At 40.6% G+C, this 27,708-nt stretch overlaps 1 protein-coding gene across 1 annotated transcript in view; it reads right to left on the minus strand.

The window, feature by feature from the left end:
- Positions 1 to 27,185, minus strand: part of LOC138664158 (heparan sulfate glucosamine 3-O-sulfotransferase 3A1-like) — a 174,133-nt gene extending 146,948 nt beyond the window's left edge. The window contains exon 1 of the mRNA XM_069750612.1: positions 26,544 to 27,185. Coding sequence (XP_069606713.1) covers positions 26,544 to 27,013 — 470 coding nt within the window. The 5' untranslated portion in view covers positions 27,014 to 27,185. The remainder of the gene's footprint in view (positions 1 to 26,543) is intronic.
- Positions 27,186 to 27,708: the final 523 nt, after the last annotated feature.

Here is a 27,708-nt window from a genome sequence, read left to right on the forward strand (position 1 = left end):
GCGTGCTGGCAGCCGCTATTAAGACCCTAGTTCAGCAGTTGACTCGCCCAGGCGTACCAACAGACACTAGCACCACCCAAGCAGCCAGTCTGCACAAGGATGTATTTTTCTGTGGAGTTAGCCCACTGGGAGCGCATGTTGACTTAGAGACAAAGCAGAAAATTTGGGATAATGAATATGTTGATATATGGTCACTGTTATCGGCCGACCAACAGTCCGTAGACAAGGAAAGGAGGATAGGCGAGCGGTTACAAGATAAGAGCAAACCAAAAATAGCTCAAACGATGAATAATTGGCTTCAGGCTTTTGCGGTTCTCGGCTGCATCATGGGACAAAAGCACCCAGAACGCTGTTCCGAATTATTTATTTATCAGGATCTAATTTATAATTCATATAAGTGTCACGGCGGGTCTGCATGGAAATGGTACGACGAGGAGATCCGCAGGTGGTTGGCCATGCAACCAGACTTGGGCTGGGGAGTAAAAGCGACGGATGTATGGTTACGACTCATGCTGTCCCAAAAACAGCCCCCCTTTTCAGCAACGGCCACTTATCACTCAGCACCAGGCCAGAATACAGTGGTCGTATGCGGACCTGGGGCCTGCTTACTGTTTAACGATGGATACTGCCGTTTCCACGGGTCCTGTAAATATAGACACGAATGCTCCTCCTGCGGAGGTGGACACCCTGCATCCAGGTGTACCCGCCAAGCAAACAGAGCGCCTGCGAGGCTTCACCCCGGTGAACGTAACCGCAATGGGCCCATGGCTAAACCGTTACCCCAATAAAGATGCGGCACAGCAGCTATATTATGGTTTTAAACATGGCTTTTATATCCCCTTCAAACCCAGCCCCTCACCGACTACAGCAAGTAATTTGAAATCGGCACGCGAATTCCCTGAGATTTTACATCAAAAAATCCAGAAAGAAGTAGAACTGGGCAGGATGGCGGGCCCATTTAGATCATTGCCATTTAACAATCTCAGGATCTCGCCTTTAGGTATCGTTCCCAAAAAAGAGATAGGAAAATATCGGCTAATACATCACCTCTCTTACCCAAAAGGCGCATCGGTTAACGACGCGATACCCACGGAAGGGACATCCGTAACCTACTCTTCTTTTGACAGGGCTGTCGAGCTCGTGCGCGCAGCTGGGCCCGATGCCCTGCTGGCGAAATCCGACATAGAGTCAGCCTTCCGCCTTTTGCCCGTTCACCCGGAATGTTTCCATTTATTAGGTTGTGAGGTGGACAGGCTATTTTATTTCGATATGTGCCTACCAATGGGCTGCTCCATTTCCTGTCATTATTTTGAACTTTTCAGCACCTTCCTAGACTGGGTAGTACGATACGAAACTGGTAGCTATTCAACGATTCACTACCTCGACGATTTTTTGTTTGTCGGTCCCGGGGACTCCAGACTCTGCTCCTTTCTTCTCCAAAAGTTTAAGTTTTTAGCTTGGAAATTCGGAGTACCACTCTCACCGGATAAAACAGTTGGCCCTTGTAACATTCTGCCTTTTCTCGGTATTGAAATAGACACCAATGCAATGGTGTTTCGACTACCAGCAGATAAACTGCAAAAAACTTTGCAAATGGTTAAAAATTGCCACGAAGCAAAAAAAGTCACGATACAGCAGATGCAGTCCCTGCTAGGATTGCTCAACTTTGCCTGTCGTGTAATGCCGGCGGGCAGAGCTTTTTCACGCCGACTATCACTAGCAACCAAGGGCATAGCCCAGCCGAGCCACAGAATTAGACTAAACCGCTCCCTGAAGTCAGACTTGCTGGTCTGGAGGACATTCCTAGAGTCCTACAATGGGCATACATGCGTTAAGGCGCAGGAGACGCCAAGCAAAGATTTAGGCCTAGTTGTTGGTGGAAATATTACAGATGATTTCGCGGCAATCTACAAGGACCAGTGGAGCAAAGGCCCATGGCCTGAACTATGGACCACAGCTGCATGGGGCCGTGACCCAGCACTGGTAGAAATTTTGGCAATAGTAACATCAGTCGAGCTATGGGGTGCCCAATTGGAAAATACGAACATCAGATTTATAACCAAACAGCTGAGAACAGCAAAAGCCCTAAACAGCATGTCCTCTTCTTCTCAGCCAGCACTCGCGCTGTTGCGCCGCCTAGCACTATTATGCCTGAAACACAACATCTGGTGCCGGGTCAGATTTACGACGACTGTGGATGATAAAATTGTTAACTCTTTGTTATCTTCCGATTGGCAGGCATTCAAACTCTTCCTCCCCAGGGCGCGAACGTCGGGCCTACGATATCCTCCTTCCCTCTTGGACATGGTGGCCAATCACTGATGCCCTTGATCCGCGCTTCAGTGACACCGGCGACTTGGCAGGTTTATGGTAAGGCGTGGGAGGAGTGGTGCTCGCTAACGCAAGGAAGACCAGTTGATAGGTGCGATCGGGCGAGATGCGACGTCTTAGTAGAACTCTAAAAGCTCAGGCGGAGAGGTGCGTCAGGGACATTAGCGCAACGTCATCTATCAGGAATAGCCTTCTTCTGTCAGCTGCTGGGGTGGGTGGACGTAACCAAATATTTTTTCATCAATCAAGCCGTTAAAGGCTGAAGAAGGCTGCAACCTAGCCAGGAATGCCGTCGCCCAGTTTCCTTAAGGCCATTGGCCGACATAATTGCAATATCTCCATCAGTGTGCAAGTCGCAATACGAGGCAACGCTGATATCTGCAGCGTTCGCAATCGCCTTCTTCAGGGCACTTCGTATCAGCGAATTAGTGCCGCAGTCAAAAACAGCATCAGTAGGCGGCTTAATCAAAGAAGACGTCGTCATATGTAGCGAAGCTCTGCGCATTAGAGTACGGAGATCCAAATGTGACCCCACCGGGAGGGGGACATGGGTATTGGTCAAGGCGTCAGGTGGCCCTATATGCCCCCTAAAAATAGTCAAACACTATACAGTAGTAAGACATTCGGGTAGATTTTTTCTTTCACACACCGACGGGTCCCCTCTTACAAAATATCAATTTCAAGCGAATTTTAGACAGTGCCTAGAGGCAGTCGCCGTGGCTCCAAAAGAATATGGGACACATTCCTTCCAAATAGGGGCGGTTACCGAAGCAGCTAGAGCAGTGGTATCGGAAGTCGAGGTGCAGAGAATGGGCCGCTGGAAATCCGCATGCTTTGCAAGATACATAAGACCAGACCTGCTTTAACACTTTTTGTCTCTTACAGGTAGCTGTAGGCCCGCAGTTTGGGTAGTGGGGCATTCTTTTGTCTACTGGGCATGCAAAAGGGCCAAACTGAGGCCGGGTGGAACCAATTTTGGCTTCCCGAATCTGGAAGTCAACTGGAGAGGCATCAGAGGGCTCCGGTGGCGTCAGATCTTCCCGGAGATGGTCGACATCGCTAAGCGGGCCAAGGGGCCGGTGGTTCTGGTGCTACATGCCGGAGGCAATGATTTGGGCAAGCGGAAAGGGGCCGTGCTGTACACAGTAATGTCAACAGACATTGAACGGTTTGTCTGTTTATTACCGGATATGGTGGTGGTGTGGTCTGAGATAATTCCTCGAGCAGTTTGGCACGGAGCCAAGGACGTAAAAGCCATAGAAAACTCAAGAAAAAGGATTAAAACAAAGATGTCGAAATTTGTGAGAGAAAATTACGGCATTGTGGTTCGCCACCAAGAGCTAGAAGGGAACAATTTAGCTTTACTAAGACCGGATGGCATCCACCTCACGGACATCGGGCTCGACATATTTTTGGAGGGTTTGCGGGATGGTGTTGAACAGGCTCTAATGATGCTGTGTGGGGTCGGAGTCCTGTGTAGGTCATACACATGATCCTCCATGGCGGTAGGTAGAGGGGGGCAAAAGTTTGTAACCTCTCATCGGCTTGCTGGCCCAGCGGTCGTCGGCTGGGGCCTTCAGCAATGAGTCCGTCGCGAAGTGTAATTGCCCTTCTCTACTTTGCAAATAATAAACTGTGACCGACCTGTTCAACCCATCCAGGTTTGTTGGTATCTTTTATTACGGAGTGGTGGGACGGGGGAAGGCACTGGTTACGACACACGGGTCTCTGCAGTCTGGTAGGCATGGTACTGTATAAGGAACGTGCCTCTGACTGCAGAGCCCTTAAGGGATAGCTAGGTGGGAAAACTGTGCAGTGCCCAATTCCCCCCTCCCACTACTTCCCCAGGTGAGGTCCTGATTGGGACACCCAGTGGACCAACCGGGGAGAGGAGGGGAGTCAGGCCACACTCTCAGGGGTTAAATTCTAGTGACGGGACCAGGTTCTCCCTCTTTCTCCCCGGCTGACCCTTGGAAGCTGTTGTCCCACCCTCCCTCCCTTATAAACTGGTGAATGTACTGTGCTATTACTGTTAAAATGTTTTAAATTATTTAAAAAAAAAATAAAAAAATGTTGACGTTCTTTTATATACGTCACAGCGGTAGGTAGAGGGGGGGCAAAGGTTCGTAACCTCTCATCGGCTTGCTGGCCCAGCGGTCGTCGGCTGGGGCCTTCAGCAATGAGTCCGTCGCGAAGTGTAATTGCCCTTCTCTACTTTGCAAATAATAAACTGTCACCGACCTGTTCAACCCATCCAGGTTTGTTGGTATCTTTTATTACGGAATGATGGGACGGGGGAAGGCACTGGTTACGACACACGGGTCTCTGCAGTCGCCATAGGACTTTATGAGTTGTCCCAGGCCAAGGGTATAGATTGAGGAGAGAAGGGGTCCTAGGACAGAGCCTTGAGGGACATCAACAGAGAGGGGGTGAGATGAAGAGGTAGTATGGGAGTAGGAAATGCTAAATGTGCAATTGGTGAGGTATGAGGAGATCCAGGATAGGGCGAGGTCTTTGACACTAAAGGAAGAGAGGATCTGTAGTAAGAGGCAGTGGTCAACTGTGTCAAAGGCAGAGGACAGGTCTAGAAGGAGGAGTATAGAGAATTGTCTGTTAGCTTTGGCTGTAAAGGTACCGTCACACATAGCGACGCTGCAGCGATACCGACAACGATCCGGATTGCTGCAGCGTCGCTGTTTGGTCGCTGGAGAGCTGTCACACAGACCGCTCTCCAGCGACCAACGATCCCGAGGTCCCTGGTAACCAGGGTAAACATCGGGTAACTAAGCGCAGGGCCGCGCTTAGTAACCCGATGTTTACCCTGGTTACCATCCTAAAAAGTAAAAAAACAAACGCTACATACTTACCTACAGCCGTCTGTCCTCGGCGCTCTGCTTCTCTGGTCTGGCTGTGAGCGCCGGGCAGCCAGAAAGCAGAGCGGTGACGTCACTGCTCTGCTTTCCGGCTGACCGACGCTCACAGCCAGTACAGGAGGAGAGCAGAGCACAGCGCTGGAGGACAGACGGCTGTAGGTAAGTATGTAGTGTTTGTTTTTTTACTTTTAGGATGGTAACCAGGGTAAACATCGGGTTACTAAGCGCGGCCCTGCGCTTAGTTACCCGATGTTTACCCTGGTTACCAGCGAAGACATCGCTGAATCGGTGTCACACACGCCGATTCAGCGATGTCTGCGGGGAGTCCAGCGACGAAATAAAGTTCTGGACTTTCTTCCCCGACCAGCGACAGCACAGCAGGGGCCTGATCGTTGCTGCCTGTCACACTGGACGATATCGCTAGCGAGGACGCTGCAACGTCACGGATCGCTAGCGATATCGTCTAGTGTGACAGTACCTTAAGTCGTTCGTAAGTTTGGTCAGGGCAGTCTCAGTGGAATGTTGGGGACAGAAGCCAGATTGTAGGTTGTCAAAGGGAGAGTTAGATGCAAGGTGAGAGGAAAGTTCAGCGTGGACGTGCTGCTTAAGTAGTTTGGAAGCAAATGGGAGCAAAGATATGGGGCGGTAGCTGGACATAGCGCTTGGGTCAAGAGAAGGCTTTTTGAGGATAGGTGTGATTGTGGCATGTTTGAAAGCAGAGGGGAAGGTACCAGAAGTTAGTGAAAGATTGAAGAGATGGGTTAGGGATGGGATTAGTGTACTGGTGAGGTTGGGGAGGAGGTGAGATGGGATGGGGTCAAGTGCACAAGTGGTGAGGTGTGATTTGGAGAGAAGATGAGAAAGCTATCCTTCAGTGATTTTGGAGAGGGAAGTTATGAGGTTAGGGCATTGGTCTGGCATACAAAGGGGTTGTGGTGGTCGGACAACAAAGACTTGTCTGGTCTATCTTAATTTTGAAGTGCGTGGCAAAGTCCTCGGCAGAGATTAAGGAAGTTGGAGGGGGCCGTGGTGGGCGGAGGAGGAAGTTAAAGTTATTGAACAACTGTTTGGGGTTGTGGGATAAAGAAGATATGAGGGATGTGAAATACGCCTGTTTAGCAGAGGTGAGAGCTGATTTGAATGTGAGTGGGAATGATGCAACAAATTTTTCACACCTGGATTTGGGGATGCTCTGCCATTCTTCCTTGCAGATTCTCTCCAGTTCCATCAGGTTGGATGGTGAACGTTGGTGGACAGCCATTTTCATCTTTCTCCAGAGATGCTCATTTGGGTTTAGGTCAGGGCTCTGGCTGGGCCAGTCAAGAATGGTCACAGAGTTGTTCTGAAGCCACTCCTTTGTTATTGTAGCTGTGTACTTAAGGTCATTGTCTTGTTGGAAGGCGAACCTTCAGCCATGTCTGAGGTTCAGAGCACTCTGGAAGAGGTTTTCATCCAGGATATCTCTGTACTTGGCTGCATTCATGTTTCCTTCAATGGCAACCAGTCGTCCTGTCCCTGCAGCTGAAAAACACCCTAATAGCATGATGCTGCTACCACCATGTTTCACTTTTGGGATTGTATCGGGCAGGTGATGAGCAGTGCCTAGTTTTCTCCACACATACCACTTAGAATTATCACCAAAAGGTCTATCTTCATCTAATCAGACCAGAGAATCTTATTTCTCAATGTCTGGGAGTCCTTCATGTGTTTTTTAGCAAACTGTGCAGGCTTTCATATGTCTTGCAATGAGAAGAGGCTTCCACGGGGCTACTATGCCATAAAGACTCAAATGGTGGAGGGCTGTAGTGAAAGTTGACTTTGTAGAACTTTCTTTCATCTCCCTACTGCATCTCTAGAGCTCAGCCACAGTGATCTTGGGGTTCTTCTTTACCTCTCTCACCAAGGCTCTTCTCCCACGATTGCTCAGTTTGGCTGGACGGCCAGGTCTAGGAAGGCTTCCGGTGGTCCCAAACTTTTTCCATTTAAGAATTATGGAGGCCACTGTGCTCTTAGGCACCTTGAGTACTGCAGAAGTTCTTTTGTAACCTTGGCCAGATGTGTGCCTTGCCATAATTATGTCTTTGAGCTCCTTGGCCAGTTCATTTGACCTCGTGATTCTCATTTGGTCAGACATGCACTGTGAGCTGTGAGGTCTTATATAGACAGGTGTGTGCCTTTCCAAATCAAGTCCTATCAGTTTAATTAAACACAGCTGGACTCCAATGAAGGAGTAGAACCACCTTTCAAGGAGGATCACAAGGAAATGGACAGCATGTGACTTAAATATGAGTGTCTAAGCAAAGGGTCTGAATACTTATGACCATGTGATATTTCAGTTTTTCTTTTTTAATAAATTTGCAAAAATTTCTACATTTGTTGTTTTTTTTCAGTCAAGATGCGGTGCAGAGTGTACATTAATGAGAAAAAAAATCTACTTTTTTGAATTTACCAAATGGCTGCAATGAAACCAAGAGTGAAAAATTTAAAGGGGTCTGAATACTTTCTGTACCCACTGTAGTTGGAGGGCATATGATCACCGGGTGTCTGCACTGGTGATCCCATGATTGCTGAGTGTCTGCCCAACACAGCAGAGGAGCAGGATGTTAGTAGATCCAGACCGGCTCTGCCAGTGAGATGTGCCATGAGAGTTCGCTGGGTTATTAAGTGCAATATAAGAATTGCAAACAAAAAAAAGAAATAAAAATGGCAAAATGATTTTTTTCACTTAAATAAAATATTGATATAAATGACATAGTAATGTATCCTCATCTCAACACCGTACCCAAATGGTAAACAATTGGTAGAGAAGCTATATTAGAAAGTTATAAAAGTTTTCATTATGCAATGATTATGGTTTAATTAGAAAGGTTTGTGCTTTTAAATATACCAGGCAGTTATTATTTTAGGCTTTTTCTTTCATGGATATTTCCAAGTGCTTCAAGGAAATTTTTCTAATAGAAAATGTTTTCTTCTGTTAAGAAATCCTTACTGCCTTTTCCGATGGCCCAAAGAATAAATATCTGTCCTGTAGATGCAGGAGTTAGTATAATATCATGTTAGATTATAAAGAACTCCATCATTAGCTGCACATTGGGTATCGCCCTTCGCCCTCAACTACAACACTGGTGTGTAACGCTCATTTAATGTTCTGAGAGTTGGCACAGCAGCAAAAAGATTTCCTATAGAGAGGGTAAAAATACCATCTAATGATTCAGGAAACCCGGGGGTGGGAGCATTAATACACAGAAATCTTGTGGATGTCAGTGGAGATGTAATGGATTTATATTTTTCAATGTTCCATGTGGACTGTTGGTGATAAGGACATTCCCTCCCACCCCAGATTATTACAGGATCATGTAGGCAGCTCGTTGATCAATGTCCTAATCTGCATTTACTTAATGGCTATCTGTAACTTTCCTCTGTAAAAATAACGTTTTAATGAACTTTGGAAGAGTTCCATGAAAAACTCATGAGATGGTTGATAACACCAGTTTCTAGCAAGCAAAATGACTATCATAAATTGCTATATTGGGCATTAGTCCAACTCAACTGGCATACAAGGTGCCTAAACAGTAATGAGACGGGCCCAAAAGTACCACCAGTCCTATAGAACAATTCTCTCTTTCAATCACATGTACATAAGTGGCAGCATTATAGTAGTTATATTCTTGTATATACTGGGGCAGTGTTATAGTAATTATATTCTTGTACATAGGAGACAGTATTATAGTAGCTATATTCTTATACATGGGCATAGTATTATAGTAGTTATATTCTTGTACATAGGAGACAGTATTATAGTAGTTATATTCTTATACATGGGCATAGTATTATAGTAGTTATATTCTTGTACATAGGAGACAGTATTATAGTAGCTATATGCTTATACATGGGCATAGTATCATAGTAGTTATATTCTTGTACATAGGAGACAGTATTATAGTAGTTATATTCTTATACATGGGCATAGTATTATAGTAGTTATATTCTTGTACATAGGAGACAGTATTATAGTAGTTATATTCTTATACATGGGCATAGTATTATAGTAGTTATATTCTTGTACATAGAGGCAGTATTATAATAGTTATATTCTTGTAAAGAGGAGGCAGTATTATAAATGTTATATTATTGTACATAGGGAGCATTATTATAGTAGTTATATTCTTGTACATAGGGGCAGTATTATAGTAGTTACAGTTGGGCAAAAAAGTATTTAGTCAGTCAGCAATAGTGCAAGTTCCACCACTTAAAAAGATGAGAGGCGTCTGTAATTTACATCATAGGTAGACCTCAACTATGGGAGACAAACTGAGAAAAAAAAATCCAGAAAATCACATTGTCTGTTTTTTTTAACATTTTATTTGCATATTATGGTGGAAAATAAGTATTTGGTCAGAAACAAACAATCAAGATTTCTGGCTCTCACAGACCTGTAACTTCTTCTTTAAGAGTCTCCTCTTTCCTCCACTCATTACCTGTAGTAATGGCACCTGTTTAAACTTGTTATCAGTATAAAAAGACACCTGTGCACACCCTCAAACAGTCTGACTCCAAACTCCACTATGGTGAAGACCAAAGAGCTGTCAAAGGACACCAGAAACAAAATTGTAGCCCTGCACCAGGCTGGGAAGACTGAATCTGCAATAGCCAACCAGCTTGGAGTGAAGAAATCAACAGTGGGAGCAATAATTAGAAAATGGAAGACATACAAGACCACTGATAATCTCCCTCGATCTGGGGCTCCACGCAAAATCCCACCCCGTGGGGTCAGAATGATCACAAGAACGGTGAGCAAAAATCCCAGAACCACGCGGGGGGACCTAGTGAATGAACTGCAGAGAGCTGGGACCAATGTAACAAGGCCTACCATAAGTAACACACTACGCCACCATGGACTCAGATCCTGCAGTGCCAGACGTGTCCCACTGCTAAGCCAGTACATGTCCGGGCCCGTCTGAAGTTTGCTAGAGAGCATTTGGATGATCCAGAGGAGTTTTGGGAGAATGTCCTATGGTCTGATGAAACCAAACTGGAACTGTTTGGTAGAAACACAACTTGTCGTGTTTGGAGGAAAAAGAATACTGAGTTGCATCCATCAAACACCATACCTACTGTAAAGCATGGTGGTGGAAACATCATGCTTTGGGGCTGTTTCTCTGCAAAGGGGCCAGGACGACTGATCCGGGTACATGAAAGAATGAATGGGGTCATGTATCGTGAGATTTTGAGTGCAAACCTCCTTCCATCAGTAAGGGCATTGAAGATGAAACGTGGCTGGGTCTTTCAACATGACAATGATCCAAAGCACACCACCAGGGCAACGAAGGAGTGGCTTCGTAAGAAGCATTTCAAGGTCCTGGAGTGGCCTAGCCAGTCTCCAGATCTCAACCCTATAGAAAACCTTTGGAGGGAGTTGAAAGTCCGTGTTGCCAAGCGAAAAGCCAAAAACATCACTGCTCTAGAGGAGATCTGCATGGAGGAATGGGCCAACATACCAACAACAGTGTGTGGCAACCTTGTGAAGACTTATAGAAAACGTTTGACCTCTGTCATTGCCAACAAAGGATATATTACAAAGTATTGAGATGAAATTTTGTTTCTGACCAAATACTTATTTTCCACCATAATATGCAAATAAAATGTTAAAAAAACAGACAATGTGATTTTCTGGATTTTTTTTTCTCAGTTTGTCTCCCATAGTTGAGGTCTACCTATGATGTAAATTACAGACGCCTCTCATCTTTTTAAGTGGTGGAACTTGCACTATTGCTGACTGACTAAATACTTTTTTGCCCTACTGTATATTCTTGTACATAGGGGCAGTATTATAGTAGTTATATTCTTATACATGGGCATAGTATTATAGTAGTTATATTCTTGTACATAGGGGCAGTATTATAGTAGTTATATTCTTGTACATAGGAGCAGTATTATAGTATTTATATTCTTGTACATAGGAGCAGTATTATAGTATTTATATTCTTGTACATAGGAGCAGTATTATAGTAGTTATATTCTTGTACATAGGCGCAGTATTATAGTAGTTATATTCTTGTACATAGGCGCAGTATTATAGTAGTTATATTCTTGTATATAGGAGCAGCATTATAGTAGTTATATTCTTGTATATAGGAGCAGCATTATAGTAGTTATATTCTTGTATATAGAAGCAGTATTATAGTAGTTATATTCTTGTACATAGGAGCAGTATTATAGTAGTCATATTCTTGTACCCAGGAGACAGTATTATAGTAGTTATATTCTTGTACATGGGCATAGTATTATAGTAGTTATATTCTTGTACATAGGGGCAGTATTATAGTAGTTATATTCTTGTACATAGGAGCAGTATTATAGTAGTTATATTCTTGTACATAGGAGCAGTATTATAGTAGTTATATTCTTGTACATAAAAGCAGTATTATAGTAGTTATATTCTTGTACATAGAGGCAGTATTATAGTAGTTATATTCTTGTACATAGGGAGCATTATTATAGTAGTTATATTCTTGTACATAGGGGTAGTATTATAGTAGTTATATTCTTGTACATAGGGGGCAGTATTATAGTAGTTATATTCTTGTACATAGGGGCAGTATTATAATAGTTATATCCTTGTATATAGGAGGCAGTATTATAAATGTTATATTATTGTACATAGGGAGCATTATTATAATAGTTATATTCTTGTACATAGGGGCAGTATTATAGTAGTTATATTCTTGTACATAGGGGCAGTATTATAGTATTTATATTCTTGTACATAGGGGCAGTATTATAATAGTTATATTCTTGTATATAGGAGGCAGTATTATAATAGTTATATTATTGTACATGGGGAGCATTATTATAGTAGTGATATTTTTGTACATAGGGGTAATATTATAGTAGTTATATTCTTGTACATAGGAGTAGTATTATAGTAGTTATATTCTTGTACATAGGGGCAGTATTATAATAGTTATATTCTTGTATATAGGAGGCAGTATTATAAATGTTATATTATTGTACATAGGGAGCATTATTATAGTAGTTATATTCTTGTACATAGGGGCAGTATTATAGTAGTTATATTCTTGTACATAGGGGCAGTATTATAGTAGTTATATTCTTGTACATAGGAGCAGTATTATAGTATTTATATTCTTGTACATAGGAGCAGTATTATAGTAGTTATATTCTTGTACATAGGAGCAGTATTATAGTAGTTATATTCTTGTACATAGAGGCAGTATTATAGTAGTTATATTCTTGTACATAGGCGCAGTATTATAGTAGTTATATTCTTGTACATAGGCGCAGTATTATAGTAGTTATATTCTTGTACATAGGAGCAGTATTATAGTAGTTATATTCTTGTATATAGGAGCAGCATTATAGTAGTTATATTCTTGTATATAGGAGCAGTATTATAGTAGTTATATTCTTGTACATAGGAGCAGTATTATAGAAGTCATATTCTTGTACCCAGGAGACAGTATTATAGTAGTTATATTCTTGTACATAGGAGCAGTATTATAGTAGTTATATTCTTATACATGGGCATAGTATTATAGTAGTTATATTCTTGTACATAGGGGCAGTATTATAGTAGTTATATTCTTGTACATAGGAGCAGTATTATAGTAGTTATATTCTTGTACATAGGAGCAGTATTATAGTAGTTATATTCTTGTACATAAAAGCAGTATTATAGTAGTTATATTCTTGTACATAGAGGCAGTATTATAGTAGTTATATTCTTGTACATAGAAGCAGTATTATAGTAGTTATATTCTTGTATATAGGAGGCAGTATTATAATAGTTATATTATTGTACATGGGGAGCATTATTATAGTAGTTATATTTTTGTACATAGGGGTAGTATTATAGTAGTTATATTCTTGTACATAGGAGTAGTATTATAGTAGTTATATTCTTGTACATAGGGGCAGTATTATAATAGTTATATTCTTGTATATAGGAGGCAGTATTATAAATGTTATATTATTGTACATAGGGAGCATTATTATAGTAGTTATATTCTTGTACATAGGGGCAGTATTATAGTAGTTATATTCTTGTACATAGGGGCAGTATTATAGTAGTTATATTCTTGTACATAGGAGCAGTATTATAGTATTTATATTCTTGTACATAGGAGCAGTATTATAGTAGTTATATTCTTGTACATAGGAGCAGTATTATAGTAGTTATATTCTTGTACATAGAGGCAGTATTATAGTAGTTATATTCTTGTACATAGGCGCAGTATTATAGTAGTTATATTCTTGTACATAGGCGCAGTATTATAGTAGTTATATTCTTGTACATAGGAGCAGTATTATAGTAGTTATATTCTTGTATATAGGAGCAGCATTATAGTAGTTATATTCTTGTATATAGGAGCAGTATTATAGTAGTTATATTCTTGTACATAGGAGCAGTATTATTGTAGTCATATTCTTGTACCCAGGAGACAGTATTATAGTAGTTATATTCTTGTACATAGGAGCAGTATTATAGTAGTTATATTCTTATACATGGGCATAGTATTATAGTAGTTATATTCTTGTACATAGGGGCAGTATTATAGTAGTTATATTCTTGTACATAGGAGCAGTATTATAGTAGTTATATTCTTGTACATAGGAGCAGTATTATAGTAGTTATATTCTTGTACATAAAAGCAGTATTATAGTAGTTATATTCTTGTACATAGAGGCAGTATTATAGTAGTTATATTCTTGTACATAGAAGCAGTATTATAGTAGTTATATTCTTGTATATAGGAGCAGCATTATAGTAGTTATATTCTTGTATATAGGAGCAGTATTATAGTAGTTATATTCTTGTACATAGGAGCAGTATTATAGTAGTCATATTCTTGTACCCAGGGGTCATTATTATAGTAGTTATTTTCTTGTACATAGGGGGAATATTATAGTAGTTATATTCTTGTATATAGGGGACAGTATTATAGTAGTCATATTCTTGTACACAGGGGTCAGTATTATAGTAGCTATGTTCTTGTACACAGGATGCTTTCCAGATGTGATACATTGACCCATTCATGGATAGTCAGATACTTTAGCACACACTTGAGGATTCAATATGTCTAATAGGAGCAGTATTATAGTATTTATATTCTTGTACATAGGAGCAGTATTATAGTAGTTATATTCTTGTACATAGAGGCAGTATTATAGTAGTTATATTCTTGTACATAGGCGCAGTATTATAGTAGTTATATTCTTGTACATAGGCGCAGTATTATAGTAGTTATATTCTTGTATATAGGAGCAGCATTATAGTAGTTATATTCTTGTATATTGGAGCAGTATTATAGTAGTTATATTCTTGTACATAGGAGCAGTATTATAGTAGTCATATTCTTGTACCCAGGAGACAGTATTATAGTAGTTATATTCTTGTACATAGGGGCAGTATTATAGTAGTTATATTCTTGTACATAGGGGCAGTATTATAGTAGTTATATTCTTGTACATAGGGGCAGTATTATAATAGTTATATTCTTGTATATAGGAGGCAGTATTATAATAGTTATATTATTGTACATGGGGAGCATTAATATAGTAGTTATATTTTTGTACATAGGGGTAGTATTATAGTAGTTATATTCTTGTACATAGGAGTAGTATTATAGTAGTTATATTCTTGTACATAGGGGCAGTATTATAATAGTTATATTCTTGTATATAGGAGGCAGTATTATAAATGTTATATTATTGTACATAGGGAGCATTATTATAGTAGTTATATTCTTGTACATAGGGGCAGTATTATAGTAGTTATATTCTTGTACATAGGGGCAGTATTATAGTAGTTATATTCTTGTACATAGGAGCAGTATTATAGTATTTATATTCTTGTACATAGGAGCAGTATTATAGTAGTTATATTCTTGTACATAGGAGCAGTATTATAGTAGTTATATTCTTGTACATAGAGGCAGTATTATAGTAGTTATATTCTTGTACATAGGCGCAGTATTATAGTAGTTATATTCTTGTACATAGGCGCAGTATAATAGTAGTTATATTCTTGTATATTGGAGCAGTATTATAGTAGTTATATTCTTGTACATAGGAGCAGTATTATAGTAGTCATATTCTTGTACCCAGGAGACAGTATTATAGTAGTTATATTCTTGTACATAGGGGCAGTATTATAGTAGTTATATTCTTGTACATAGGGGCAGTATTATAGTAGTTATATTCTTGCACATAGGGGCAGTATTATAATAGTTATATTCTTGTATATAGGAGGCAGTATTATAATAGTTATATTATTGTACATGGGGAGCATTAATATAGTAGTTATATTTTTGTACATAGGGGTAGTATTATAGTAGTTATATTCTTGTACATAGGAGTAGTATTATAGTAGTTATATTCTTGTACATAGGGGCAGTATTATAATAGTTATATTCTTGTATATAGGAGGCAGTATTATAAATGTTATATTATTGTACATAGGGAGCATTATTATAGTAGTTATATTCTTGTACATAGGGGCAGTATTATAGTAGTTATATTCTTGTACATAGGGGCAGTATTATAGTAGTTATATTCTTGTACATAGGAGCAGTATTATAGTATTTATATTCTTGTACATAGGAGCAGTATTATAGTAGTTATATTCTTGTACATAGGAGCAGTATTATAGTAGTTATATTCTTGTACATAGAGGCAGTATTATAGTAGTTATATTCTTGTACATAGGCGCAGTATTATAGTAGTTATATTCTTGTACATAGGCGCAGTATTATAGTAGTTATATTCTTGTACATAGGAGCAGTATTATAGTAGTTATATTCTTGTATATAGGAGCAGTATTATAGTAGTTATATTCTTGTACATAGGAGCAGTATTATAGTAGTCATATTCTTGTACCCAGGAGACAGTATTATAGTAGTTATATTCTTGTACATAGGAGCAGTATTATAGTAGTTATATTCTTATACATGGGCATAGTATTATAGTAGTTATATTCTTGTACATAGGGGCAGTATTATAGTAGTTATATTCTTGTACATAGGAGCAGTATTATAGTAGTTATATTCTTGTACATAGGAGCAGTATTATAGTAGTTATATTCTTGTACATAAAAGCAGTATTATAGTAGTTATATTCTTGTACATAGAGGCAGTATTATAGTAGTTATATTCTTGTACATAGAAGCAGTATTATAGTAGTTATATTCTTGTATATAGGAGCAGCATTATAGTAGTTATATTCTTGTATATAGGAGCAGTATTATAGTAGTTATATTCTTGTACATAGGAGCAGTATTATAGTAGTCATATTCTTGTACCCAGGGGTCATTATTATAGTAGTTATTTTCTTGTACATAGGGGGAATATTATAGTAGTTATATTCTTGTATATAGGGGACAGTATTATAGTAGTCAAATTCTTGTACACAGGGGTCAGTATTATAGTAGCTATGTTCTTGTACACAGGATGCTTTCCAGATGTGATACATTGACCCATTCATGGATAGTCAGATACTTTAGCACACACTTGAGGATTCAATATGTCTAATAGGAGCAGTATTATAGTATTTATATTCTTGTACATAGGAGCAGTATTATAGTAGTTATATTCTTGTACATAGAGGCAGTATTATAGTAGTTATATTCTTGTACATAGGCGCAGTATTATAGTAGTTATATTCTTGTACATAGGCGCAGTATTATAGTAGTTATATTCTTGTATATAGGAGCAGCATTATAGTAGTTATATTCTTGTATATTGGAGCAGTATTATAGTAGTTATATTCTTGTACATAGGAGCAGTATTATAGTAGTCATATTCTTGTACCCAGGAGACAGTATTATAGTAGTTATATTCTTGTACATAGGAGCAGTATTATAGTAGTTATATTCTTATACATGGGCATAGTATTATAGTAGTTATATTCTTGTACATAGGGGCAGTATTATAGTAGTTATATTCTTGTACATAGGAGCAGTATTATAGTAGTTATATTCTTGTACATAGGAGCAGTATTATAGTAGTTATATTCTTGTACATAAAAGCAGTATTATAGTAGTTATATTCTTGTACATAGAGGCAGTATTATAGTAGTTATATTCTTGTACATAGGGAGCATTATTATAGTAGTTATATTCTTGTACATAGGGGTAGTATTATAGTAGTTATATTCTTGTACATAGGGGGCAGTATTATAGTAGTTATATTCTTGTACATAGGGGCAGTATTATAATAGTTATATTCTTGTATATAGGAGGCAGTATTATAATAGTTATATTATTGTACATGGGGAGCATTATTATAGTAGTTATATTCTTGTACATAGGGGTAGTATTATAGTAGTTATATTCTTGTACATAGGAGTAGTATTATAGTAGTTATATTCTTGTACATATGGGCAGTATTATAATAGTTATATTCTTGTATATAGGAGGCAGTATTATAAATGTTATATTATTGTACATAGGGAGCATTATTATAGTAGTTATATTCTTGTACATAGGGGCAGTATTATAGTAGTTATATTCTTGTACATAGGGGCAGTATTATAGTAGTTATATTCTTATACATGGGCATAGTATTATAGTAGTTATATTCTTGTACATAGGGGCAGTATTATAGTAGTTATATTCTTGTACATAGGAGCAGTATTATAGTATTTATATTCTTGTACATAGGAGCAGTATTATAGTAGTTATATTCTTGTACATAAAAGCAGTATTATAGTAGTTATATTCTTGTACATAGGCGCAGTATTATAGTAGTTATATTCTTGTACATAGGCGCAGTATTATAGTAGTTATATTCTTGTACATAGGCGCAGTATTATAGTAGTTATATTCTTGTACATAGAAGCAGTATTATAGTAGTTATATTCTTGTATATAGGAGCAGCATTACAGTAGTTATATTCTTGTATATAGGAGCAGTATTATAGTAGTTATATTCTTGTACATAGGAGCAGTATTATAGTAGTCATATTCTTGTACCCAGGGGTCATTATTATAGTAGTTATTTTCTTGTACATAGGGGGAATATTATAGTAGTTATATTCTTGTATATAGGGGACAGTATTATAGTAGTCATATTCTTGTACACAGGGTTCAGTATTATAGTAGCTATGTTCTTGTACACAGGATGCTTTCCAGATGTGATACATTGACCCATTCATGGATAGTCAGATACTTTAGCACACACTTGAGGATTCAATATGTCTAATGGTGCAGTTTCAAAAATATGCTCATGTGACGAAGTAATATTCTATATCTACTCAGATATATATTTACATTTGTTATTAAATTGTATATCAGGAGACTAAGCTAACATCTCTATACTATACAAGTATACCCTAGCAATCTAAAATATTTCCTAAAACAACCACTGGTTATTGCAGACATTATCAGCTGAGCGCTGCACACCTGGCTGAAGATCCTTCAAGCTTCTTCGAAATCATGAATTCTCAACGAGTCTATCTTATCAGAATGATGCAGTGTGACTGACAGACGAAACAGTGTCCAATTCTTATTTCCTCTGGGAGATTGACCTCTTTGTTATGTTCATTTTATTCCGAGCTGTAGTTAATATTTCTCCGCTCTACTTACTGGTGGTACACGGACCATCTGCACTGCACTTGGGTTGCATCTAGATGTCATCAACTGCTTCAATCTTGATGCAACAGACACACATTTGTTTTATTCAGGCCCTGTTATATTTACATAGATCACAACACTTCTGTCTTTAGCTAAGATGTATGGTTTTCAGCCAGACTTCATTAACATGGCGAAGACAATAGAGAATGTTCTCAAAGGCGGTCAGCATCACCCAGCCAAGTGGAGAAGACATTGTACACACTGATGACTTGGAAGGACAACCACTTTATTGAGTTAAGAATTCTGTAGCACTGCCTGAGGCATCCAGTCAGTTGCTTTAATTCATTTCCGAAACCAAGAGAGCAAAGACGACATGCGTAGACTAAGAAAGCTAGTCCTGGAAGAGGCCAACGGCAGGTGGCTATCTCACGATAATTGTTTTTTTTGCCAACCTCTAGAACAATCATAACTCAAGAATGAAATCAAACTCAATTACATGGTACAAATGATTAAAAACCAAACTGGTGAGAAGAAGTGCAAATAATTTGCCCAATTTAATTACGTTTTGACAATTTCCAAAATTTCCAATATTTAAAATAGACATAAAAGAGAACCTTCACCACTTTACAAAAGTGAATTTCTAGTAATCCATATTTTTCTCCCACCCAATAAATTAGAGAAATATAGACGCCAAAAGTTCCACCTTGGGAAACAGAGAAAAAGACAATCCACCTCCAATATGTTTGCCAACATGGCAGAAACTGAATATTCAGATTGTTCTGTAGAAGTTAAACCTATGGACAGCGTCAACATAATTTCATCATATAGCAACTTGTCGCTCTAATTGGTATATTTTATAGTCCTATCATCGTACAACGTATCTACTCCATACATACTAAACTAGGTTAACTAGTATGCATCATGAAGTCAATGAAGATGGTGATGATTTTTAGATTGGAACCATTATCCCACCATTGTAAACTTTAAAGGCTAAAGTTGGGCCTTCATTAAGAATTTCCAATGGCCATTTTGTGGTTGACTTGTTCTTCACGATTGGTCTGTAATGTTTGTTGTCTTGGACAATTCAGACAAATGGAAAATTTCTTCTGTGTGGATTTCTCTGACCTTCAGAATGAAAGACTTTTCAACTGTAAGTGAAAAATATCCAACACATAGATATTTACCATTGTTTGGCATCTATAATGAAAATGTAGACATAATATACAATGGAGCAAGTCGAACTTTTCAACCATGCAAAATCTCCAATTTTTCACCACCATAACTATTTTGTTACTACCACATTACAGACAGAATTTGAGACTCTATATATTTTTATATATTATCTTGAGTTGTTTTCTTTATATTTGGGGTGAAGGCACATAGACAACGTTTTTTAATAATATTCAGCAATGTTCCTTGCCCTTTTGTTCCTGATGTATTTGGGAGGATAAGAGTTATCTGTTTCATATTTAAACCCTATATCCATGTCAATTTTAAGCACAATAATGATTGCACACAGGTGACTGACTGTCGGATCTCTGTTAATCCACCTGCAAACAATCAAAATGGGATTAAAATGTGGTCTCGGTCAGCCAAGACTGAAACACACGTTTCAGGAGAACATGATACCAGCAAGATATTTTATTCCTGTCATGGTACAATACACAGAAGGTGCTAACTATTTCATAGTACATAGGGCGCCGATAGGCTGGACGGAATCTGAAAAGCTTCCATGACGTTGGTGGAGCTTTGGTTCCACGGTGGATTTTTGTAGAACATCTGAGCATGCACAAGTGACAAAATCTGGCATCTCCACGAGTTCTCATATTTCTTCTCATACCTTCTGTGAAGTAAAGCGGGCTTTAGCCACATTGATGGTGGGAAAGACTGGTGGGAGTCAGACACACAGCCGGACACAGCTGCTACAAGGAATGTAGATGAGGCTTGTGAGCTGACAACAGTCTCCTGACCTTTCACTAGTGTCCATGTCACACTCGGTGCCATATTTTGAATTTGTACAGACATCTTGAACGCTAAGGCCAAAATGAAAGGTTGGCACAGACAGGACGAACAAACTAACATACCAAAAACTGTCCTCAAAGAAACTTCAAGTCATTTTATCTCACAGGCGAATGCATACAATCCTATGGTCACATAGATTATAGCGTTGGAAACAGAGATCCACCAGGATAAAACTATTCTTATTTGGCAGAGCTGTGTTGCCCCAATGGAAGACAAATTATAACCTCTATTGAAGCTGCAACTAGTTTAAGTAAAGCTGGAATATTCCATCAGCATAACCAAACACTGACAAATGGGGTACAGCATGATTAGATTATTACACACTAACACTTGGGGTACAGGAAAATCACACTGATAAGAGGTGTAGAGCTGATAAACTGAAGTGATCTGGGGCCTGTACATCATTAGTACTATGGTGAATTTGAGGCCACACTTGGCCGTTATATTGGGAGAACACCAGTGGCTGTAGGCTAGATCCGCTTGTATATTCTGGGAGAACCAGTAGCTAGAGGCCAGGCTTGTATATTTGGGGAACACCAGTGGCTAGAGACGATTGCATAGTGGGGGAGCACCAGTAACTGGAGGCCAGAGTTGGCTTGTATATTGGGGTAGCACCAATGGTTGGAGGGAAAAGGTGTCTTGTATATCAAGGGAGCAAGTTGGCTGGAGGCCAGAGTTGGCTTGTATATTGGGGGAGCATCAGTGGCTGGAGGCCAGAGTTGGCTTGTAAAAAGGGGGAGCAATGGTGACTAGTGGCCAACATTGGATTGTGTACAGGTGCGACACCAGTGACCGGAGGCCAGAGTTGGCTTGTATATTGGAGGCGCACCAGTGACTAGAGGCCAACACTGGCTTGTATATTGGGGGAGCACCAGTGACTAGAGGCCAACACTGGCATGTATATTGAGGGGCAGCAGTGACTGGAGGCCAACATTAGCTTGTATAATGGGGGAGCACCAGTGACTGGAGGCCAACACTGGCTTGTATATTGGGGGGTAACAGTGGCTGAAGGCCAGAGTTTGCTTGTATATTGGGGTAACATCAGTGGCTGGACGTCAGAGTTGACTTGCATACATATTCATGGGACCTATGTCTGCCCCTTATATGCCCTGCCTCTGCAGCTCCACAGCCGGTCCTCCTTTTGCTTTGGAGCATTCTTCGTATTGGTCTTCGGATCGCACCTCTCTGTGCTGATGAGGCCGGATGTAGTTGCTTGGGGCGCAATAAAATCACTGATGTGTTGTGCGGCACCTGAATATTTCATGCTTAGTTAGCACAGAAAGATCCAGACCAAAGACTGATCCTAACTGCATAGTAGTTCGATCCAAAAATCAAAGTTCAGAAGCGAATGCAGGACCTAGATGGGATATGCGGCGGCAGGATAGTTCAGCAACCGGGCCAGGAAAGGCGAATATGATCTTTTATTATTTTTTAACCCTTTAATAACCATATAAAGAACTTTAGCAAAATGGTGACTGGCTAGATTGACGCAAAACTAAAACACGTGGGCCGTCTGTGAAAAGAAGGGGGCGGGTTTACACAAAAATTCAATTCAACCCAATAATGATTTCTGAAAGAATGCCTTAAAGTCATGTGGGACTTGTAACTTCAGCTATGTGATACCACCCCATAAAGAAGGGCAGCACATAGACGTGTCCGAGCCTTCATTGACTTTGACAGAAGGCCCCGGCCTCGCGTATTCGTCGTATTATCAGATCACACCGGCGTTGCCCAATCTCCCCTCCCGCGGTGACAATGACTAACATCATACACATCTACGGTATATGGAAGTTACTATTAATCCATCATTCACGTCAAGTCACAGGAAACGGTTAGCAGTAGGTATCTGTCAGAAACACATCTCTGCAATGCAAACTGGTAGCAAAAATAATCTTTTCTAATGACTGTAGCTTAATACAACATAAAAGCCTCAAAGGTTCCTCAGAATGGATTTTCTTGTTTTCGGTTAATCAGCTGGAAAAATAAAAGAGATCGAGGTGGGTGGAGGAGGCGGCACTTTTACCAAATGTCATTAGGCCCGGGAAACTTAGGGCATTATTTCAGAAAGCTCGGTTTGCCCGTAATTACACGCTACATTATAAAACGACGGATTAAACAGAAGTTTCAGAACCGAGGAAGGTTCCCCTTGAAATGCTGATTTTTTTTTCCTATCTTCTCTCCCAAGACAATTACAGCAATTTTTGGCTGAAAGCTGTCAGATAGATGAAATCCCGGCCTGATTGATTCTTATGACAATCTTCGAAGAGGAGAAATAAAATAAGGTTGTTAAACAGGAGGATGATGAGTTACTCGGAAGAACTCGAGCGCTCGGCTTTTTTTTTTTTACTGCTGATACAAAGCCGTTGTGCCATTAGAAAGACGGATCTCCTTTCATCCCGCTCTTCCGGGTCATGGGCCAGGATGCGTGACGCTGGAATTATCAACTTCTCATCTATCGGGAATGATTACTACAAAAGTGTCAAATGAGCAACTTTTTAAATTTTCTTTATCCAATATATATATATATATATATATATATATATATATATATATATATATATATTTTTTTTTTTTTTTCACTTTTGTATTATGTAACTGTAGACATATAAAATCCATAAAGCGCACCCCCTAAAAACAGGTCAGAAATGTCACCTGTTACTGGAAAAGCTGGATGACAACCAATATGGCCACCATTATGGTTCTCACAGAGGGTTGTCACTCAGCTTTTCCAGAATTATAAGTGACTAATAGTTGTCAGTTGTCTGGCTTTTTTCACACTTATGCAGTATAAGCTCGGAGCATCTGTAGGAATTTTCATCAGATTTGACCCCAAAACCGAACTTCTGAATACATTTAAACCACAGAATTAATTTCAGACCCTTAAATATATTCAAACACCAACCAGACCCCTAAATATATTCAGACCTCAGACCCCTAAATATATTCAGACCCCAGATCAGGTCACTAGATATATTCAGACCCTAAGCCAGATGTCTAAATAAATTAAGACCCCAAACCAGATCCTTAAATATATTCAGACCTAGAACCAGAACCCTAAACATATTCAAATCTCAGACCCCTAAATTTATTCAGACCCCAGACCAGGTCCCTAAATATATTCAGGCCCCAGACCTGGCCCCTAAATAGATTTAGACCCGAAATCAGACCCCTAAACATATTCAAACCTCAGACCCTTAAATATATTCAGACCCCAGATCAGGTCCCTAAATATATTTAGACTCCAAACCAAACCCTTAAATATATTCAGACCACAGACCAGGTCCTTAAATATATTCTGACTCCAGATCAGGTCCCCAAATATATTCAGACCCCAGATCAGACCCCTAAATATATTCAGATCCCAGCCCAGATCCCCAAATATATTCAGACCCCAGACCTCTAAATATATTAAAACCACAGACCACTAAATATATTCAGACCCCAGACCAGGTCCCTAAATATATTCAAACCCCAGACCTCTAAGTATATTAAAACCTCAGACCACTAAATATATTCAAGCTCAGGCCCCTAAATATATTCAAACCCCAGACTAGGTCCCTAAATATATTCATACCCCAGACCAGACCCCTAAATATATTCAGACCCCAGACCAAACCCATAAATATATTCAGACACCAAAGCTGACCCCTAAATTAATTTTATGTTTCTTCATTAATATTAAGCCCCCAACCCAGCCCCAGAAGGGGTAATTATCATCCCATGCCAATGGAACACCCCAGGTAACCGGTTGTTGCAGTGATGTTGCCTTCCTTTCGGGGAGGGCGATGTCATGCATGGAGGCAAGGAGGATTCCCTTTACCAGGTAAGCATACGCATTCAACAAATTCTGAATCCCGGCCAGGAGGGGGAGCTCAGGACCCGGATTCAGGAAAGCTTCCCCAGCTTTAAGTATTCTGATCTGGTCTGGAGGAGTAGTTAGCCAGTCTGAGACACAGAAGGAGAAAGAAGTCTGAGAGAGCAGACAGCGAAGCCGTGCAGCCAGGACTGTGCTGTGTCTCCTGGGAAGGAAGAGAACCTGAAAGGTTGTTGCATGCAGTGCAGCATTGAGGAAAGGAGTGCAGGAGTGGATCAGGGCTCAGAGGGGAACTGTGACCGCTGTCCCCTGCATCTGGTGCTGAAGCCGCCATTCATTTCTTCTCTCCAGCAGCGTTCGCTGTAAAGAAGGAATGAATAATCTTTTTTTTTTTATTTGTTTTTGTTTTTAGAATAAAGTTGCCGGTAATCTGCCCCCTCCCACCCCCTGTGTACCCGCCCGCTGGCATTAAAATACTTACCCAGCTCCCTCGGCGCTTACATCCTCTCAGCGTCGCTGCTTGTCCTGTATGAGCGGTCACGTGGTGCCGCTTTTTACAGTAATGAATATGCGGCTCCACCCCTATGGGAGGTGGAGCCGCATATTCATCACCAATGTGCGGCACCACGTGACCGCTCATACAGGACAAGCAGCGACGCTGAGAGGATGTAAGTGCCGAGGGAGCTGGGTAAGTATTTTAATGCCAGTGGGCGGGCGCACAGGGGATGGGAGGGGGCAGATTACCGGCAACTTTATTTTAAAAACAAAAACAAATAAAAAAAAAAAGATTATTCATTCCTTCTTTCCAGCGAACGCTGCTGGAGAGAAGAAATGAATGGGGCTTCAGCACCACAAGCTGGGGGGACAGCGCTTACAGTAGCGCTGTCTCCTGCACGGCACACGGACTGCACACGGAAAACATCTGTGTGCGGTACGTTTTTTACACGGACCCATTGACTTTAATGGGTCCGTGTAATACGTGCGCTCCCACGAACACTGACATGTCTCCGTGTTTTCAAAACGGACACACGGTCCGTGAAAACACGCTGACGTGCAGAGACACATTGATTTTAATGTGTCTACGTGAGTCAGTGTCTCCAGTACGTGAGGAACCTGTCACCTCACGTACCGGAGCCACTGACGTGTGAAACCGGCCTTATGTGCAACTTTTCCCATTGATTTGCAGAAGATGCAGAAAATCCGCAAGTAAATAAGCGCGAGTTTATCGAATGTTTCCGATAGGGAAATGCTCCAATGACGTGTGTAATCCGCACATGACTGCGTCTGTACAGTTATACCAAAGCCAAATACCAGAAAGTATCAAAACAAAGCATAACGTACCAATGAGAGTCAAAAAAAAAAAAAAACAGCGTCAAGCGCTATAAGGCTATGTTCACACATTGCGGCTTTTTCGCTGCGTTTTACAGCACCAGTAGAAGCTCAGAGCTCAGAAATCTCTCGCACGTACTTTTTTTTGTGATGGAGAACGGCTGCTTTTCTGAAATTCACTTAAAGAAAAAAATGCTGCGTTTTTGGTGAATAAAACTAACTTTATTAAACATTTACTGTAGACAAATGACATGTAAGCAGCTTCTATACTGTCTGCAGAAAAAACTGCTACGTGTGAACATAGCCTAATAACTCATAAGTACAACATCGAAAGATCGTGGTGTGAACGCAGCCTTATCGCAGAGTGATCTGATAACATACCAGATCTGTAGCATCCTAGCCTGGGATTCTGAACTACAAGTCCCATCACACCCTAGCTCCCCAGCTGGAGAGTCACACATGCACAATTCTCCAGGATGTGAATAGAAGAAAGCAAAGAATGAATGACTCCATCCCTAATAGTATGGCACACGTTATTCCAGTGCAATTCCAGTGCTGGCCAGTGTGGGGCGGTGCAGACTCACCTGTACCAGTCCAGTCCCTTGTCATAGTTCCTATCGAAGAAGTGCGGCTCAGCCCCCACAGCCCTGATGTCAGGGTGGACCCTCAGGAACTCCAGCAGGGCCCGGGTGCCCCCTTTCTTCACCCCGATGATGATGGCCTGGGGCAGCTTCTTGCTCCCTTCCCCCAGAGGGGTGAGAGTGGAGCCCCCCTGAGGTTGCATAGGGTAAGGGAAGAGGCGACTCCACAGCGCCCCCTGGCGCACGTCCACTCCCTCCTGGATGAGTTTTTCCCTCCTGACTGTGCCACGCCAGATAGCCAGGTACCCAGCCTGCTCCTCTGTGGCCCCCATAATGGGCCCTGGCAGGCGCAGGCAGTAGACGACATAGAGGCACATGAGCAGGGAGCAGAGGAGCAGCACGGACCTCCGGAGAATGCTCCTGGGCAGTGTGTCAGGGGAGGCGGTAGGGGGCGCCATGGTGGTCCAGGACATGCCATGTTAGGTGACCCTGCAGCAGGCTCTGCACTTATCCTCTGCACTATGGAGATGTCCCCGATGTTCTGCCATTATTGACTCCATGCAGCTGGCAGCATCCGCAGCATCAGGGCTGCCACCGTGCACACACCTCAGGAGCTGTCACCGTGCACACACCGGAGCTGTCACTGCTGCTCGCACGTGGGGACACTAAACTTATCGCCGACATCACACAGCAGAGCAGCGGCCAATAGGAAGCGGCGCTGACATCAATGGAACGCGTAATGGCCAATCAGCGAAGGTAGGGGCGGGGCCTGGGCGACACACCCTCTGTTGCCTTACAAATGATAGTACAGGTGTGACCGCACAGACCCCCATCTGCAATGTACACACAGTGCGGCAACTATCCCTCTGTAATTAGCAGCTACTTACACAGAGAAAAAGGCTTCTATCTGCAATGTTTCACAACTACCAAAAATCAGTCTCAAACATTGCATTAATCGCTATTCTGAGTGCTTTTATAACTACTATAATACTGCCTCTATGTACAAGAATATAACTACTATAATACTGCCCCTATGTACAAGAATATAACTACTATAATACTGCCCCTATGTACAAGAATATAACTACTATAATACTGCCCCTATGTACAAGAATATAACTACTATAATACTGCCTCTATGTACAAGAATATAACTACTATAATACTG

The sequence above is a fragment of the Ranitomeya imitator genome, chromosome 2 (assembly GCF_032444005.1).
Source record: "Ranitomeya imitator isolate aRanImi1 chromosome 2, aRanImi1.pri, whole genome shotgun sequence".
NCBI classification, from domain to species: Eukaryota; Metazoa; Chordata; class Amphibia; order Anura; family Dendrobatidae; genus Ranitomeya; species Ranitomeya imitator.